General features: G+C 43.7%; 1 protein-coding gene across 4 annotated transcripts in view; it reads left to right on the top strand.

Annotated features, from left to right (window-relative positions):
- Positions 1–17,723, top strand: part of SASH1 (SAM and SH3 domain containing 1) — a 283,962-nt gene that overhangs the window by 157,176 nt on the left and 109,063 nt on the right. For all 4 annotated transcript variants that reach the window (XM_074397302.1, XM_074397301.1, XM_074397300.1 and 1 more), the window contains exons 3-4: positions 16,911–16,961; positions 17,082–17,131. In XM_074397302.1, the coding sequence (XP_074253403.1) occupies positions 16,911–16,961; positions 17,082–17,131 (101 nt within the window). The remainder of the gene's footprint in view (positions 1–16,910; positions 16,962–17,081; positions 17,132–17,723) is intronic.

Here is a 17,723-nt window from a genome sequence, read left to right as displayed (position 1 = left end):
CCAATAAATACTGCACTCAAAAGTGTTTGTAGAAAGTGATTTTATTTAAAGAGAGAGAGAAACAGGAGAAGGAGAGAGAGAGAAACAGCTAACTCTCACACTGAGAGAGAGAATCCAGGCAGATGGAATCCAGGTGAGGAAAGCAGCTTCCACACTGAGCGGAAGGGAAGAGAGAGAGGTAGAGTTTAGGAGGGGAAGACAGGCTTCCACGAGAGAGTGTGGAAGGGGACTCCAGAGGGGAAATCCAGGAGAGAGAAAGATGGCTTCCAGGAAGGGCGTATTGGTGGAAACATGGGGTGGAAACATGGGGTCCGAAGGGGTGTGGGAGAAGGGGACTTTTAACCCGGGAGGAACCCCCACCTTTTCTAAGACCCCAGGCCAATGAAAGGAGTTCCTTAGAACTTCCGCTGGAGTGATTGACTCTTACTTTCTTCCCACACTGCAAAATTCAAACATAAACTCTTACATCTCCCGGATAGAGAGAGATGGAGGGGGGCATGGTGCTGGGAAGTTCTTGCCCTTAAAACTACGCCCCTTGGCCGGGCACGGTGGCTCAAGCCTGTAATCCCAGCACTTTGGGAGGCCGAGATGGGTGGATCACGAGGTCGAGAGATCGAGACCATCCTGGTCAACATGGTGAAACCCCGTCTCTACTAAAAATACAAAAAACTAGCTGGGCGTGGTGGCGCGTGCCTGTAATCCCAGCTACTTAGGAGGCTGAGGCAGGAGAATTGCCTGAGCCCAGGAGGCGGAGGTTGCGGTGAGCCGAGATCGCTCCATTGCACTCCAGCCTGGGTAACAAGAGCGAAACTCCGTCTCAAAAAAAAAAAAAAAAAAACCCAAAAAACTACGCCCCTTGTGGACCCAGAAAGAGAACACATTCCCTTACTACATCTTTACACAACATGACTAATTTAAAAGTTGATTTATTTTAAACGCAAATTTGTGGCTGATGATTTCAGAATGTACTGGCTTGCAATTAATTCTGGAGCTTAAGATGGTTCCAAAATATGGTTCACAGAATGAGAAAGAGAAGTGGTTAAATGTCATGATAGCACCACATGATTTTACAACAGCAAAGACCACAATAATAGTGACACTTGATTAGGACAAAATGTGAGCTGATCTGTTAGAGGAATCATTCAAATTTAGCACCTCCTTTTTGATCAATCTACATAATTTCATAAATTCCCCATTCAGTCACCCAATCTGCATACTCACCAGTTCAGAGGTTACATGATAACATGAAAGCCTTTTGTTTCTTATGTTCTGTTACTGTTCTCTTACTCGACTGTGAGCCCCTGAAGGTCAGTGACGATGTTTTATACTCCCAGTACCCAGCACATCAACTGAGTACAAACTGGTCAGGAAACACTGGTTGAATAGATGAATACACAAATGTCTGTCCAGTTATAGGCTGTTGCCAATTCCAAAGGTCGTCTGTTTCAAACGTTTGAGTCATTGGGTTAGAACTTGTAGTTCCTTTTCCCATTTAAAAAATACCGTGTAAAAAATAAATTATACCACAAAAACTTAATTTCATTTCCAATGATTATGCTCCAGTCAAGTAGTGGAATTATAGTAGTTGGTCAGAGCTCTGACCAGTTTCTGAAACAAAAGTCCCCATCCCAGACAGCAGACAGTCGTGCAGTCAAGCTTGAATGCTCCATTGATGTGGTTTCCACGTGTTGTAAGTAATTTATTCTATTGTTGGACACCTGGCACTATTTGTCCTCCTCCCCCATCCTTTTAAATAAAATGACAGTGAGTCCATCTTTGTCTTTTTAAGTTTTTTTTCTTTTAGAGATGGTGTCTTCTTCTTCTTTTTGTCTCTTTGTGAGATGTAGTCTCACTCTGTTGCCCAGGCTGGAGTGCAGTGGTATGATCTGGGCTCACCGCAGCCTCCACCTCTCAGGTTCAAGTGATTCTCCTGCCTCAGCCTCTTGAGTAGCTGGGACTATAGGTTTGCGCCACCATGCCCAGCTAATTTTTGTATTTTTAGTAGAGACAAGGTTTCACCATATTGGTCAGGCTGGTCTTGAACTCCTGACCTCGTGATCTGCCTGCCTTGGCCTCCTGAGCTGGAATTATAGGTGTGAGCCACCACACCCAGCCTTTTTGAGACAGGCTCTCACTCTGTCTCCTAGGCTGGAGTGCAGTGGCGCAGTCTCAGCTCACTACAGCCTCCGTCTCCCAGGTTCAAGTGATTCTCCTGCCTCAGCCTCCTGAGTAGCTGGTATTTCAGGCATGTGCTACCACACCTGATTGTTTTATACTTTAAGTAGAGATGGTGTTTCACCGTGTTGGCCATGCTGGTCTCGAACTCCTGACCTCAAGTGGTCCACTTGCCTCGGCCTCCCCAAGTTCTGGAGTTAACAGGCATGAGCCACCGTGTCCAGCCAGAGGGGATCTTACCCTGTTTGCCCAGGCTGGAGTGCAGTGGTGCAATCATAGCTCACTGTAATCTCTGTCTCCAGGCCTCAAAGGATCTTCCTGCCTGGGCCTCCCAAAGCGCTGGGATTACTGGTGTGAGCCACTGAGTCCAGCCCCCTTTTAACTTTAAACTCCTTAGTCTTGATCATGCCTTTTAGAGCGCTGAAGACAGGCCACATACCCCTTCAGCTGCGGGCCACTGAATCTGACTAGAAGTAGCTCTGAGCAGCCTTCTTTGGACCACTAGTTCTCAAAGTGTGGTTCTCCAGCCTGCAGTCAGGGTCACCTGGGGACTGGGTAAAAATGTGGATTCAAGTCTTGGGGAGGACCCAGCAGTCTGTCGTTAAGAAGTCCTCTGGGATTGCAATGCACTAAGTTCGAGAACCACCACAGGGCTTACGGGAGCATGGCTCCAGGGCAGGGTGGTGTGTGCGATTCCCAGGAGCAGTGCACCGGACAGGTGATACGCACTTCAGTGGCAAACTTGGCCATCACGGTCAAGGGTCCCTGAAGCTCACGGAAGGGCTGAATTGAAGCTTCAGGTGTGGAGTCTGAGGTACAGTGCTCAGATGTGGTAGGGGGCAGCTCTGGACCTCAGCGGCCAAGCTAGCTTCAGAATGAACACTGCGTGTGCAAGGCTGCGCAAAGAAGCTTTGTCAGTATATTGTGGTACCTAATTGAAACATTAAACTAGATTTACAATCTGTATGTTTTATGAGATTTTACTATGCCTGTTAATGAAATAAGGTACTGTTACATCCTTGAAATAGAAATTGCCATATTTCTGTTGGCTGTAAAATGGTTAATAAATTTAAAATGGTTGTAAAAAAAGGTTAAAACACCCACCTCGGCCTCCCAAAGTGCTGGGATTACAGGCGTGAGCCACCGCACCTGGCCGTGGATCATGAGGTCAAGAGATCGAGACCATCCTGGTCAACATGATGAAACCCCGTTTCTACTAATAATACAAAAAATTAGCTGGGCATGGTGGCACGTGCCTGTAATCCCAGCTACTCAGGAGGCTGAGGCAGGAGAATTGCCTGAACCCAGGAGGCAGAGGTTGCAGTGAGCCGAGATCATGCCATTGCACTCCAGCCTGGGTAACAAGAGCGAAACTTCATCTCAAAAAAAAAGGGTTAAAACAATTTTTACCTCTTAGTTTGAGTAAAACTTCTTGTTACTAGTGGACAACAAGAACATCGAGAGGTCATCATTAAGTGTCTTGGTCTGGAATCCTGTCTTGTTCTTTCAAGCATATAGTCAGGTATTTCAAACACAGTTATTTTCAAAGAAGTAAGCTCTAGGTTCTTAAAAAAATTGGAAAATATTTTATTTGGAAGTATATGCCAATTCAGTATTTGATATCTTCACTAATACTCTGATTTTCTTTTCTCTCCTCTCCCCCCCCATCACCCCTTCGTTTCTTTTTTTTTTGAGACAGAGTCTCACTTTGTCCCCCAGGCTGGAATGCAGGGGCATGATCTTGGCCCACTGTAACCTCCGCCTCCCAGGTTCAAGTGATTCTCCTGCCTCAGCCTCCTGAGTACATTACGGGAGCTCACCACCACGCCTGGCTAATTTTTTTTTTTTTTTTTTTTTTGAGACAGAGTCTTGCTCTGTTACCAGGCACCAGGCTGGAGTGCAGTGGTGCCATCTCGGCTCACTGCAACCGCCGCCTCCCGGGTTCAAACAATTCTGCCTCAGCCTCCTGAGTAGCTGGGACTACAGACGTGTGCCACCATGCCCAGCTAATTTTTATACTTTTTAGTAGAGACGGGTTTCACTATGTTGGCCAGAATGGTCTCGATCTCTTGACCTCATGATCCACCTGCCTCGGTCTCCCAAAGTGCTGGGATTACAGGTGTAAGCCACCGCACCCGGCTAATTTTTGTATTTTTTAAAGTAGAGACGGGGCTTTCCCATGTTGACCAGTCTGATCTTGAACTGCTGACCTCAAGTGATCCGTCCACTTTGGCTCCCTCAAAGTGCTGGGATTTCAAGTGTGAGCCACGGTGCCCAGCCTGATTTTATTTTCTTGATGGTCATTAGATATTATTTTAAAAGAATACTTGGCCGGGCGTGGTGGTTCACACCTGTAATCCCAGCACTTTGGGAGGCTGAGGCAGGTGGATCACCTGAGGTCAGGAGTTCGAGACCAGCCTGGCCAACTTGGCAAAACTCTGCCTCTAATGAAAATACAAAAATTAGCCAGGTGTGGTGGTGGATTCCTATTATCCCAGCTACTTGGGAGGCTGAAGCAGGAGAATCATTTGAACCCGGGAGGTGGAGGCCACAGTGAGCCGAGATTGTGTTATTGTACTCTAGCCTGGGCAACAAGAGTAAAACTCCATCTCAAAATAAATAAATAAATAAATAATAAAAACACTTTTTTCTCCCCAATTTTAAATGTTCTCTGTTTCTCCTAGTCTGCAGTGTGCTCTCATTGTGAGGAGGCAGCTGTGGGGAAAGAGGTTGGGCAGCCCTGCCCTTGACCATTCCCTGCTCCCTGGAAGTCTTTCCCATGTTTATATTTTTCTTCCTTTCACTGAGTAAACAGCCCTATTTCCTCCAATTGATCCTGTGTATTTGATACCGTTTCCAGACACCATTCTAGTGAAGGTGCTCTGGTTTCCATTGTCCCTGCGAAATGTGGCATCCAGAGCTGAGCAGAGTTACCCAGATATCATGTACCTGGTGCCACTACAGAAGCAATGTTACGCCTGTGACTTAGACTTGAAATGCAAAATGAGCGACTTTAGAATTCACCAGATGGAAGCCCCACTGAGCCAGTGTGTGTCTCTTTCACTGTTTTATCCTCATTGCCTTACGGGCTCAGTAAATATTTTTAAAATTATGGAATGATCAGATGAAAGAGGAGGTGGAGAAAAACGGAAAGCAAAAGGAAATGAGCTTATGTAGTGCTTCCTGTCACTTTGTCTCATGTTAGTCAATCCCAGTGAGCAACCGGATGTACTCTGAAGATCACTTGGTGGTCCGGCATGATGGCACATGCCTGTAACCCCAGTACTTCGGGAGGCTGAGGTGGGCTGGTCACTTGAGGACAGGAGTTTGAGACCAGCCTGGCCAACATGGCAAAACCCCATGTCTACTAAAAATGAAACATATATATATATATATTAGCCCGATGTGGGTGGTCCGTGCCTGTAATCCCAGCTACTGGGGTGGCTGAGGCAGGAGAATTGCTTGAACCTAGGAGGCGGAGTGACAGTGAGCTGAGATTATGCCACTGCACACTGCATTCTAGCCTGGGCGATAGAGCGAGACTCTGTCTCAGAAAAACAAGGAAGATCACTTAGTTTGGATGGGATGAGAACAGGGAGGGTGAGAGGATTCCAGGGATGGCTACTACCATCTAGAATGGCCAGGTATCATAGTCTCTCCTCCTGGGAAATGTACCCAGGGAGTGGATGAGAGTGTAAATATGCCACATCCTGCAGGTCAAATGACAAATTGAATTTTAGAACTTGTATTCTTTTTTTAGGATAACTAAAATGTCTTCATGGACACTGTGACTTTTAGTGTTTACGTTTATATAACATGACACTGGTGTTTTGTACACTGTAACAGGTAATTCTTCCAGTGCAATACTCACATCTTATTGAAATGTTCCATTGCCATATTGTGGTTTATAGGTCTTTTTTTTTTTTCTTGAGATGAAGTTTCACTCTTGTTGCCCAGGCTGGAGTGCAATGGGGCAAACTTGGTTCACTGCAACCTCCACCTCCCTGGTTCAAGCGATTCTTCTCCCTTTGCCTTCTGAGTAGCTGGGATTACAGGCATGTGCCACCACGCCCGGCTAATTTTGTATTTTTAGTAGAGACTGGGTTTCTCCATGTTGGTCAGGCTGGTCTTGAAGTCCCGACCTCAGTTGATCCAATCCTCTCAAAGTTCTGGGATTATAGGCGTGAGCCACCGCGCCCTGCTGTGTCTGTCTTCCTCTGATCTCCAAGCAAAATGCCTGGTATGTGGTATGTACTCAACATTGGTAAAGTTGTAGCTTAAATGATCTAGTACAGAGTTTTAAACAAAGGCAGTTTAGAAATTAAAGGATTATATGCCTTGTTTGATGTTAGGTGTGGGAGCACCAAGCTTGACCCTCTTAGATTCAAATTACCACTGAATTTCACCAATTCAACTCTGATGTATTTATGACAGCCATGCTTCAAGATGGTGGAACTTCATCTCCTGTCTCCCCTGACTGATTTCGGCTCCTGCCCTGGGTACTTCTTGACTCCTTTGAATGGGTAGGGGAGTGTGGACCTCTGAGAGGCCCCCTTGGTATGTTCTTCCATTTTCACTAGGGGATCTTAGACCTAATTTCAACTTTGCCCAGTGTTAAAGCATTTCCAGAGCAAGGCGAGTTCTGCAGGAGTTTTCCATGTGACATCTTTCAGAATAATAGTGTGTTATCTGTGCCAGAAGCCAGAGGAGAAATTATTACTCGCAGAAAGAGCCATTTTCCTATGGCTACCTTAAGACATAAAAATATAGTAACATCTATCTCTTAAGGGGCTCCCTGTTTATGAACTAACCGAATTCCTGTGCCTACTCTACTTTATAATCTTGTTCCCCCTGCTATTTCTGTCATATAAATTAATTAGCTCTTTGGCTTTTCTACTTTATCATGTAACACTGGACTAAGTTACTTGTCATTTTTCGGAACATGGTGAGGCCTAAATAAATTAGTAGCTAATAACAGCAGAATATAAACTATCAGGCTAGGTGCAGTGGCTCACACCTGTAATCCCAGCACTTTGAGAGGTTGAGGCGGGTGGATCATCTGAGGTCAGGACTTCGAGACCAGCTGGCCAGCCTGGCGAAACCCTGTCTCTACTGAAAATACAAAAATTTGCCAGGTGTGGTGGCGCACATCTGTAATCCCAGCTACTTGAGAGGCTAAGGCAGGACAATCACTTGAACCCAAGAGGCGGAGGTTGCAGTGAGCTAAGATGGCGCCACTGTACTCTGGCCTGTGCGACAAGAGTGAGACTCCATCAAAAAAAAAAAAAAAAAAAAAAAAATATATATATATATATATATATATATCTCAACTAATGCAGCAAAAGACTCCATTATTTTAACACAGAGCATTAATAGCTGGGTGGAAATTGCCACTTAAAGATTTCTTTCTTATGAAAGCTTTCAGAAATTCACTGATCTGCCAATTATGGAGAGACTTTAAGTTTGTTGTTAGTAGAATAGAATTCTTCAGCTATGAAAAAAAAAAAACTTCCCCCTTAGACCTTTTCTTCTTTGATATGATGGGATGAGAGTACTTTTCCTTCAGTTTCCCTTGGAAGAAAATTTCTTATGCCAGGCCAAGAGTTTATGGGGGCCAGAAAAATGACGAACGTCTTCTGTTACACCTCAAGCAGTATGGATGAAATGAGATGTGAAAAGGTGAAGAGTTAGGTATGGATGAAGAAACTGACAGGCCACTCCTAATTTTTACCTAAAAATGATTAAACGTAACAACATATTTGCTTTGAGTTCTTATGTATCTAAGTTGTAGATCTTAAATATTTATTGAATTACTTTTACTTACTAGTGTAACTCTGCAAACCAAAAGTAAATCTTAAATAAAAATGTTACAATACATGTCCCGTACAGTAAAATTGCAAACACTAACTAAAAGAAGGAAGCTGGACATGGCAGCACATTCTTGCAGTCCAGTCTGTCCAAGAGGCTGAGGCAGGAGGATCTCTTGAGCCTGGGAGGTCAAGACTGCAGTGAACTATGACTGTACTCCAGCCTGGGCCTGGGTGACACAGCAAGACCCTGTCTCTTTTAAAAAAAAAAAGAATATGAAAAGGAATCAAAAGAAAAAAAAGACTCAGGCTTATCGTCAAAGTGATCCAAGTTAAACAAAGCAGGCCCAGCACAGTGGTTGACACTTCTAATCCCACCACACTTGGAGGCTGAGGTGGGAGGCTTACTAGAGGCCAGGAGTTTGAGACCAGCCTGGCCAACATAGCAAGACCCCATCTCTTAAAAAAAAATAAATAAATTAGGCTTGGTGGTGTGCACCCGTAGCCCCAGTTACCTGGGAGCCTGAGGCAGGAGGATCACTAGAGCTTAGGAGGTCAAGGCTGTAGTGAGCTATGGTGACACCACTGTACTCCAGCCTGGGCGACAGAGCAATATCTCATCTTAAAAAAAAAACAACAAACCACAAATCAATAGATACCCATCAGCACTCCCTTGTTTGGAGAGCATGTGCAAGGCTGCAGAAAGTAGCATTCTCAGGGGATGTCTTGATCACTGTTGCAACTTTGACACTTAAAATGGGGACCTGGCAGATAATAAATGCTAAGTAAACAGGTTTTGATGGATTGTGGCGGCACACAGTGAATTTCAACAGGAATTCGTTAGAAGGCCATTTGCAGTCTAGTTGAGGTAAACCAGTAAGTGAGTAGGAGAATTGCTACCCGTAGATACATTTAATAAATACATGACGTGGCTAGTTATTGGTGTGCCCATACTCAGGCATATCATTTGAGGCACAAGTAGGCAGAGAAGATTAATAGGGACGTGTATTAGAATTGGAGCTAAACGATGAGTAGGATTTGGATGGACAGAAAGGAGAAATATTCTAGGCAGCATAAGCAGAAGTGAGACACTAGGCTCAGTCTGCACCCAGAGAGCAGAGGACATGGTAACTGTTCACTAAGAGCGTGCATCATCAGGCCATTTAGTGAAGCGGCTTCTTCAGAAATGTGGACTTCATTCTATCACTATTGTGTTTCCATGAAACATTTTGATGTTGTTTTGTTGTGTATTAGTCAGAGTCTCACTGTGTTGCCCAGGCTGGAGTGCCATGGTGCCATCTCAGCTCACTGCAACCTCTGCCTCCTGGGTTCAAGCAGCTCTCTTGCCTCAGCCTCCCAAGTAGCTGGGATTATAGGCGCATGCCACCATGCCTGGCTAATCTTTGTATTTTTAGTGGGCATGAGGTTTCACGATGATGGCCAAGCTGGTCTCGAAATCCTGACCTCAAGTGATCCACCCGCCTGGGCCTCCCAGAGTGCTAGGATTATAGGTGTGAGCCACTGCACCTGGCCTCCGTGAAAGATTTTTGGAAGAGAGAAGTAACACAGAAGCAGTGAGTTTCTCAAACAGTACACATCACTGGGGAATTTTGGCAAATTGCAGATTTTGATTCAGGAGGTCTGGGATGTGACCACGGCTGGATGTATAGCAGGTTCTCAGGTGTTGCTGATACAGATGGTCCACAGATCACGTTTTAAATAGCAGAGACACAGTACTATTTCCAAAAGATGGATTTGACAGAAGCAATTAGAGAGTCCTGACACCACTAAAAGCCTAGTCCCTTTTAGAGTAAAGAAAGACCCTACAGATTATCAAGTCGTCCATTTGCCTTTTGTTGCCATTGGAAAAACCAAACCAGACAAAATAAAACAGGTTCTAAAGGTTGCACTACAGTAGGGAGCAGAACTGGACCTCAGTCCCCCAGCGCCCACACAGTACTTTCCACAGTAGCCTAGGTAGCCGTGAGGTGGAAGACTGCAAGTGGAATGGATTCACTGGATAAATGCAAGAAGCCTTGGGAAGAGACAAGCAGTAGGTTTAGGCAGCTGATTTAGTGGGAATGAGAAGACTCCTAAGACAATATTAATTTTTTTTGTTTGTTTGGAGACAGAGTCACTCTGTTGCCCAGGCTGGAATGCAATGGCGCAATCTTGTCTCACTGCAACCTCTGCCTTCTGGGTTCAAGCCATGCTCCTGCCTCAGCCTCCCTAGTGGCTGGGACTACAGGCGCCCACCACCATGCCTGGCTAATTTCTGTGTTTTTAGTAGAGATGGGGTTTCACCATGTTGATCAGGCTGGTCCCAAACTCCTGACTTCAGATGATCCACCCATCTCAGCCTCCCAGAGTGCTGGGATTATAGATGTCAGCTATCATGCCCAGCTGACAATGTTGAATTTTAAGTTCTGGAAAAATCGACATATGTTTCATGAATTGACTGGAAGAGAGAAGTCAGACAAGAAGGGATTGATTTCCTGGCAAAGGTGAGAATTGGAATTTCAGATATGTTGACTTTCAGGTTGCTCAGGGATCTTCATGCCTGATTGTCCTGTGCTAGTCCACGTGCTGACTGCTGGAGCTCGTCTGGTAGGATGGCCGGTTCCTCTGAGACAGGTCAGCCAGGACTGAGAGGTTCAACAGCAGTCAGCGGGTCATGGAGTCAAAGCTTGAACTTCCAGAACTTTGTAAATAGTTAGAGTCTCTTTGATTTTTCGATAAAAATGAAAATGTGATTGTATTTTTAGGTTTAAAACATGGAGAAAGAGGCCTCCTTTAAAAAGTGAGAAATAACCTACTAGCATCTGATCATGCAGACCCATTTGTAATAAGCGGGGAAACCAAGTAAAAGCCAAGACTAGACAGTGTAGTGTACAAGATAATATATACGTTTTTAAGTAGAGTTTACCTGTTTCTGTTCATCTAGTTTATCTGTTACTCGGTAAGGATCTCTCCTGTGAAAAACATAAATAGTATAGTTTGCCAACTGGGAGATACTACAACTCTACAGTCTTCTTGTAAAGTGATGGAAACCACGTGAATCTACGACCAGCAGCAACTTTCCCCAGCAGTTCAGAGCTTAGGTCCCTCCATGAATCGTAGGCATCAGTAGTAGCATGTGGCATTTTACTTCTAGCTGCATGTGGCTAACATCCGATCGTCTCTTGCTTTTTCCACCTCCTCCTTCCTGTACCTCGTGCGGAGGAGGAGAACTTGGCACTGAGCTGAGCTGGTGGGCGCCTGGTATTCTTCCTCTCCATTTTTGGAACAGAAGGGGGATTTGTCCCTCCTGCTTTTCCACCTGTGAAGTTCATTTGGCTTGGAACCTTGGCAGCATTAAAGGAGGAGGAACATGTGGATTTCCACAAGAAGGTGGAGACAAAGTGGAGTGGGGATGAGGGCATGATGCTTGTTTTCCAAGAGCTTATTCTGCCCCTGGTGAGTTTTTGAGTCTGGTATTTGGCACAATGGGATGTAATGGCTTTTAAGCCAGAATGTCATCATTTAGGGTCAGAGCCTAGTCCCTTTTAGTGTGACTGTAGATGTGTGTGTGTGTGTGTGTGTGTGTGTACACAAGCAGGTGAAAGCACATACATGTACACATTTGTTTTGGTTTTGGCACACTACTGGTTTCATCTTGCAATACTTGGGTTTTGATTTTGTTCTTGGATTTATTTATTTAGCTTCTGTGTTAGACAAAATAAATATCTGCAGAACTATTGTTTCTACAAATTCTCCAGTCTGACAATAAATGGATTTGAAGTTTTTCTCCCCAGTAAGATTTTTGATCACCTGAATCATATTTCTTTTTTAACTATGCCGTACTATAGTGCAGCCTCTTTTAGTCAAACTATGAATATGAAATCATTTTAGCATGGCCCTTCTCTATTAATAATAAAATATACAAATTTTAACACATCAAGAAAATATTTTAATACTAGCCGTGACCTAACTAGAGAAATAAAGTTTTAATGTTTACTTTTTTTTTTTTTTTCCTTTTTGACATAGAGTCTTGCTCTGTCACCCAGGCTGGAGTGCAATGGTGTCATCTTGGCTCACTTCAACCTCCACCTCCTGGGTTCAAGCAATTCTTCTGCCTCAGCTTCCTGAATAGCTGGGACTACAGGTGTGTGCTACCACACCCAGCTAATTTTTGTATTTTTAGTAGAGACAGGATTTCTACTAACTGTGTTAGCCAGGATGGTCTCAAGCTCCTGACCTCATGATCCACCCACCTCAGCCTCCCAAAGTGCTGGGATTACAGTGACGGTGACTGGCCATATTTAAAATTTTCTATAATTATTGGTTTGAAATGAGAGACATGATTATTGTAGCCTAATACAGTGCAATATTTTGATCTTTAAGTGATAACTGAGGCTGACTGTTGCCAAGACATACTTGAGCAAATGTTGTAAAAGCCACAAGATAATCCTTACAAATATTGCCATGAATAAATGATTATACCCCTTTTCTCATTTTGAGAACTCATGAGCAGGCCCATTTCCTTGGCAGTCACCATGGCAGACTGTAATGTCCAAAGCTGGCCCCAGTGCTGTATGCATCCGATGCTGCTCTCCTGGTGTGGCTTTGTCACTTCCTCAGCTGAGAGAGGGGGCCATGAACCCCCTAACACCTGGGAGGGCTTGTGACTCTGCCAGATGTCTTACCATCGGAGGCTGTCATAGGAGGCAATACAAATATCAGCACTTTGGGAGGCCAAGGTGGGCGGGTTAATTGAGCCCAGGAGTTTGAGACCAGCCTGGGCAACATGGTGAAATCCCATCACTGCAAAAAGTAGAAAAAAATTAGCCAGGCATGGTGGCATGTGCCTGTAGTCCCAGGTACCTGGGAGGCTTAGGTGGGAGGATCACCTCATCATCTTGAGCCCAGGTCAAGCCTGCAGTGAGCCATGATCTTGCCTCTGAATTCCAGCCTGGGCAACAAAGTGAGACCCTGTCTCAAAAACAAAAAACAAAAAACCAACAACAAGAAACAAAACAAAACAGGCAATACAGCTGCTACCTGCCTTTCTCCGTATGCTTACTTGTGCAACCCAGCATCCTGCTGTGAGGAAGCCCCAGCAACCCATGCACCCCTACATGGAGACCCATGTGTAGGTGTTCCAGCTGATCCCCACCAGTCAGCTCCCCACTGTCAGCCAGCGTCAGCTTCCAGACCTAGGAGTGAGCAAGCATTCCAGTGATTACAGCCCTATCCATCAAGTCATCCCCTGCTTTTGAATGTCCCCAGCTGAGGTTCCAAGCACTGTGGAGCAGAGACAAGCCTTTTCTGCTATTGCCTTTTGGAATTCATCTTCACAAAACTTGTGAACATTATAAAATGCTTGTTGGTTTATGCCACTGCATATGCGGTGATTTGTTACATGGCAGTAGTGACTGCAACAGTTGGCTTATGTTAGGGGGGTAGAGAACGGTCTTCTACACCATGCCCCAAAGTTACTCATATTTATACATATACTCAATGATTGTTTTGATGGGATTCACAATGTTTACCATTTCTGTCTACCTTATGACATCCAGACCAGGAGCTATATTATAAACTATCAGCTGTTCTCGGAATAAAGGAGTCGTGGCTGGGCAGTCAGGTGCATGACACGTGGCACATTGTAGTAATTACTCTTCTGCACCTTTGTCATTGACATCATGCGACACCCATCAGTGTCATAATATTGGAATTTTGCCAATAATTTATTCTGTTTTTTTTTTTTTTCTCCTCTCCCCAAGTATTTATAGGTCCTTAACTTAGTGGATAACTTTACAACCTTCTCCTCAGTTGTGGAAATTTTTACTTTAGAATGTGTTTGCTATAAGACATGCATCTAAATGATAACTGTAATCTCTTATCCTTGGTGGATAAAATTAATAAGACATCCTGAAAAAAATTATTCTCCTGGTTGGTCTTAAAAAAAAATCAGTTACTTGAAATATCACTATACAAGATCTCCTGCTCAACATCAGTAAGCTGCCCTTGATAAAACAAACTTTTTTTTTTTTTTTCGAGACGGAGTCTCACTCTTGTTGCCCAGGCTGGAGTGCAGTGGTGCGATCTCGATTCACCGCAACCTCCACCTCCTGGGTTCAAGTGATTCTCCTGTCTCAGCCTTCCCAGTAGCTGGGATTACAGGCATGTGCCACCACACCTGGTGGATAAAACAAGCGTTCTGCACAAAAACATTACCTGTAACCATGACTTTAACATTATATGTCAAACTATAACCCCATTCAATTTTCCGAAAAGTAGCTAAACATGCTGGGGTGGTCATGAACTGTAGTTCTAGCTACCCAGGAGGCCGAGGAATGGCTTGAGCTCTGGGGCACAAGACGGCAGTGTATGATGATCTTGCCCATGAGTAGTCACCGCACTCCAGCGTGGACAACACAGCAAGACCCTGTTTCTTTAAAAAAAAAAATTATCTAAGTAGTTAAAAGAATCAAATGCCTGTTATACGTAACAAATGAACATGTTAAGATGAAATTATTAAAATGTTGCTTCCTTATCATCAGACATTTGATAAGGTTGCTAGCAAGTAACTACTTTGTATGCAGGGACAGGTGCATTTTGGATAATATACCATGCATGTTACATCTGTGATGTGACACAGCAAATGATTCTCTTAGCAAATAAAATGTATTTAAAAAATGCAGATAAACAGATATAACAAAAGAAGATCGTTTCCTAGCATGACTATCACTTACTATTACTAGTGAAGTAGAAACTTAAAGCTTGAAGAAAAGGTAAAAGTGGAGGAAGGGAGGTGAATTGAACGAGTCATTTTAGTTGATGGTTACAGAAGTTTATAGGCTGCAGTTGGGTGTTAAAGGGGCAGTTTCGGAGAAAATTTCAGAGGTACTAACAGTTTAATTTCAACAGTGCTCTGAGTTCTCTTTACCAACTCCTAGAGAGGAAGATTTAGGATTAAAAAATTGCTAAGGATACTTTTGCTTACCTCCTGCTGTTTAAGTTTATAAATTTCTCCATGTTAGGTGGAAAGGTTAGGTCCTGGGACATTGTGATTGATCTCTCAGCACCAGAAATGTCCAAAGTCTCCATCCCCTTTGTTAACTGCAGCTGAGCCTGGCATCCTACCAATCACACTTGGAATATATAACTGAAAACATTGTCCATATACTGTTTGGTAGAAATGGTGTATCAAGTTTGGTACAGAAATACAAATACATCCGTTATAAACAACGGCAGCGATAAAAACCAGGAGCATGTTAGTGAGAGTTCCGCGGCGCTTTCGTGCCACTGTGATATCTTTTTATGACAAACAAGGGCCTGAGATGAGGGGATGAATGAGTTGCCAGTTCATCATATCCCTGTTCATTAAAACACATTTCTGTTTCTGGCTGCCTGTCTACAACCGTCCCATCCTCAGAGGTACTCATCCCAGCATATTCTTTCTTAATCATTGTGACAAAAAAAGAAAAAAAAAAAACAAAATCCAAAAAAACTACATAACGTAAAATTCACCCTCCCAGCAGTTTCCCCAAGTGTACGGTGCAGTATTGTCAGCCACATGCACGTTGTTGATTGAGCGGGAGATTCCTGGAACACTCCCCCAAGCCCTGCAGGAAAGTGCATTCATTTTGATACTCTGTATGCATGCTGGCTTCCTATTCCTTATTTAAAAGTATAACTGTGCTCTGAGTTATGCTTATTTTAATACGTTATTGCTACTACTATACTTCAACAAAAGTTTTAAGTATTGCTGTAGTTTTATAATTGTGTTAATGATGAAATTGGCAATTAAACAATCAGATGCATGTGAAAATGCATAATTTGCCTATTTTTATCATGAGTAATTTGTTTATCACTCTCTTTTACTTTCTCTCTCTCTCTCTCTCTCTCTCTCTCTCTCTCTCTCTCTCTTTTTTGAGATGGAGTCTTGCTTTTTTACCCAGGCTGGTGTGCAGTGGCGTGATCTCGGCTCACTGCAACCTCTGCCTCCTGGGTTCAAGCAATTCTTCTGCCACAGACTCCTGAGTAGCTGGACTACAGGCACGTGTCACCACACCTGGCTACTTTTTGTATTTTTGGTAGAGATGGGGTTTCACCATATCGGCCAGGCTGGTCTCAAACTTCTGACCTCATGATCCACCCACCTCAGCCTCCCAAAGTGCTGGGATTACAGGCGTGAGCCATTGTGCCCTGCCTTCTTTTACTTTTAAAGGTGATACAGCCTCCTCAAACTATGAAATAAGGGTGTTATGCTATATGGTTTTGTCCCTTAAATTCTTTGATTCTTCTGCATCTCACAATTTAATGATATTTCAGTGCCTTCTTAATATCAAGTATTTATATTTCATTTATCAGCTGGATACCAAGAGTGTTTGTTTTTAAATTTCTAGATAGGTCAGTTCATCTGTGTTATGAAAGTATAGTGATTTTTAAGGCTGCAAGGTAACAGTCAGTTAGCTTCCCAACTTCCTAAAGACATTAACAACTTCTCCTACATTATTAAGTACTCTGAATACATTTACAACTTAAGAATTGTATCACAACTCCAGTGCCATTGGAAAATAGCTAAACTCAAATGGGTTGCAGTAAATTCAGTGTCCTAGTGATCAGCTAAGTATATCCACAGATTTATTTCACCATGAGCTGTCCGTTCCTTTGACTGAAATTGTGCTTTTTTTCTTTTCCAATAAAATTATCAGCAGCATCTGGCAGTGAAGTTTGGAAAATAGTTCAATCTTAGGGGGCCATAGCTCTCATTTTAAAAGCATTTTAGTTTTCCCAGAAAATCTGTTTATCTCTGCCATCTCCTCCCACTCTGTACCCCAACCTTTCCCGAATTCCCCCCACCCCCTTCTTACGCGTCTGTTTGTCCTTCTTGTGTGTGACATGTTTGGAAGTCCCATTAAACCAGCATCTGTTCTGTTTTAGGAGAAACCCGATGCCAGCACCACGTCACTTCAGCTGCGGTCCCAGATCGAAGTAAGCACAATGACTTTAATCTACTTTTGCTTCTGCCTTTTTTTTTTAAGTGATACTCTGTACAAATCAGATGAAGCCTGCTGCTCTGACCACGCTGACTATACGAACCTTCTCTCGTAGGAGTCACTCGGCTTCTGTAGCGCCGTGTCAACACCAGAAGTGGAAAGAAAGTAAGTCTTCCTCCCTCTGTCCAGGATCACTTTCCAAGAAGGTGCCTTTTAGGTCCCTGCTGACGGAAGTCAAACAGGCAGTCGTGTGCGTATGTACTATGGAGTTTGATGTCATTTTCCTTACCGTGTTGCATGTCTGTATGTATCTAGGTGGTTACGAGTGTGTATTGGGATGCGATTGTTGATGCCTGAGGATTTTGTGAAGAGTTACTGGTTTTACATTGCTTATTTTGAATACACTCTAAACAAATCTCTGGAAATAAAAGAAAGGGAAAGGATAGGTGCATTAACCAAGATGGATTTTCCTTTTTTTTTTTTTTTTTTTTTTTTTTTTTTTTTTTTTTTTTTTTTTTGTGGGACGGAGTTTTGCTCTTGTTGCCCAGGCTGGAGTGCAATGGCACGATCTCGGCTCACTGCAACCTCCGCCTCTCGAGTTCAAGGGATTCTCCCGCCTCAGCCTCCCTAGTAGCTGGGCTTGGGCTTGCAGGCGTGTGCCACCATGCCTGGCTAATTTTGAATTTTCAGTACAGATAGGGTTTTACCCTGTTGGTCAGGCTGGTCTCGAACTCCCAACCTCAGGTGATCCTCGCGC

The sequence above is a fragment of the Saimiri boliviensis genome, chromosome 4 (genome assembly GCF_048565385.1).
Source record: "Saimiri boliviensis isolate mSaiBol1 chromosome 4, mSaiBol1.pri, whole genome shotgun sequence".
Classification (NCBI taxonomy): domain Eukaryota; kingdom Metazoa; phylum Chordata; class Mammalia; order Primates; family Cebidae; genus Saimiri; species Saimiri boliviensis.
The sequence above is the reverse complement of the archived record's forward strand: the minus strand, read 5'-3'. Positions and strand labels throughout refer to the sequence as shown.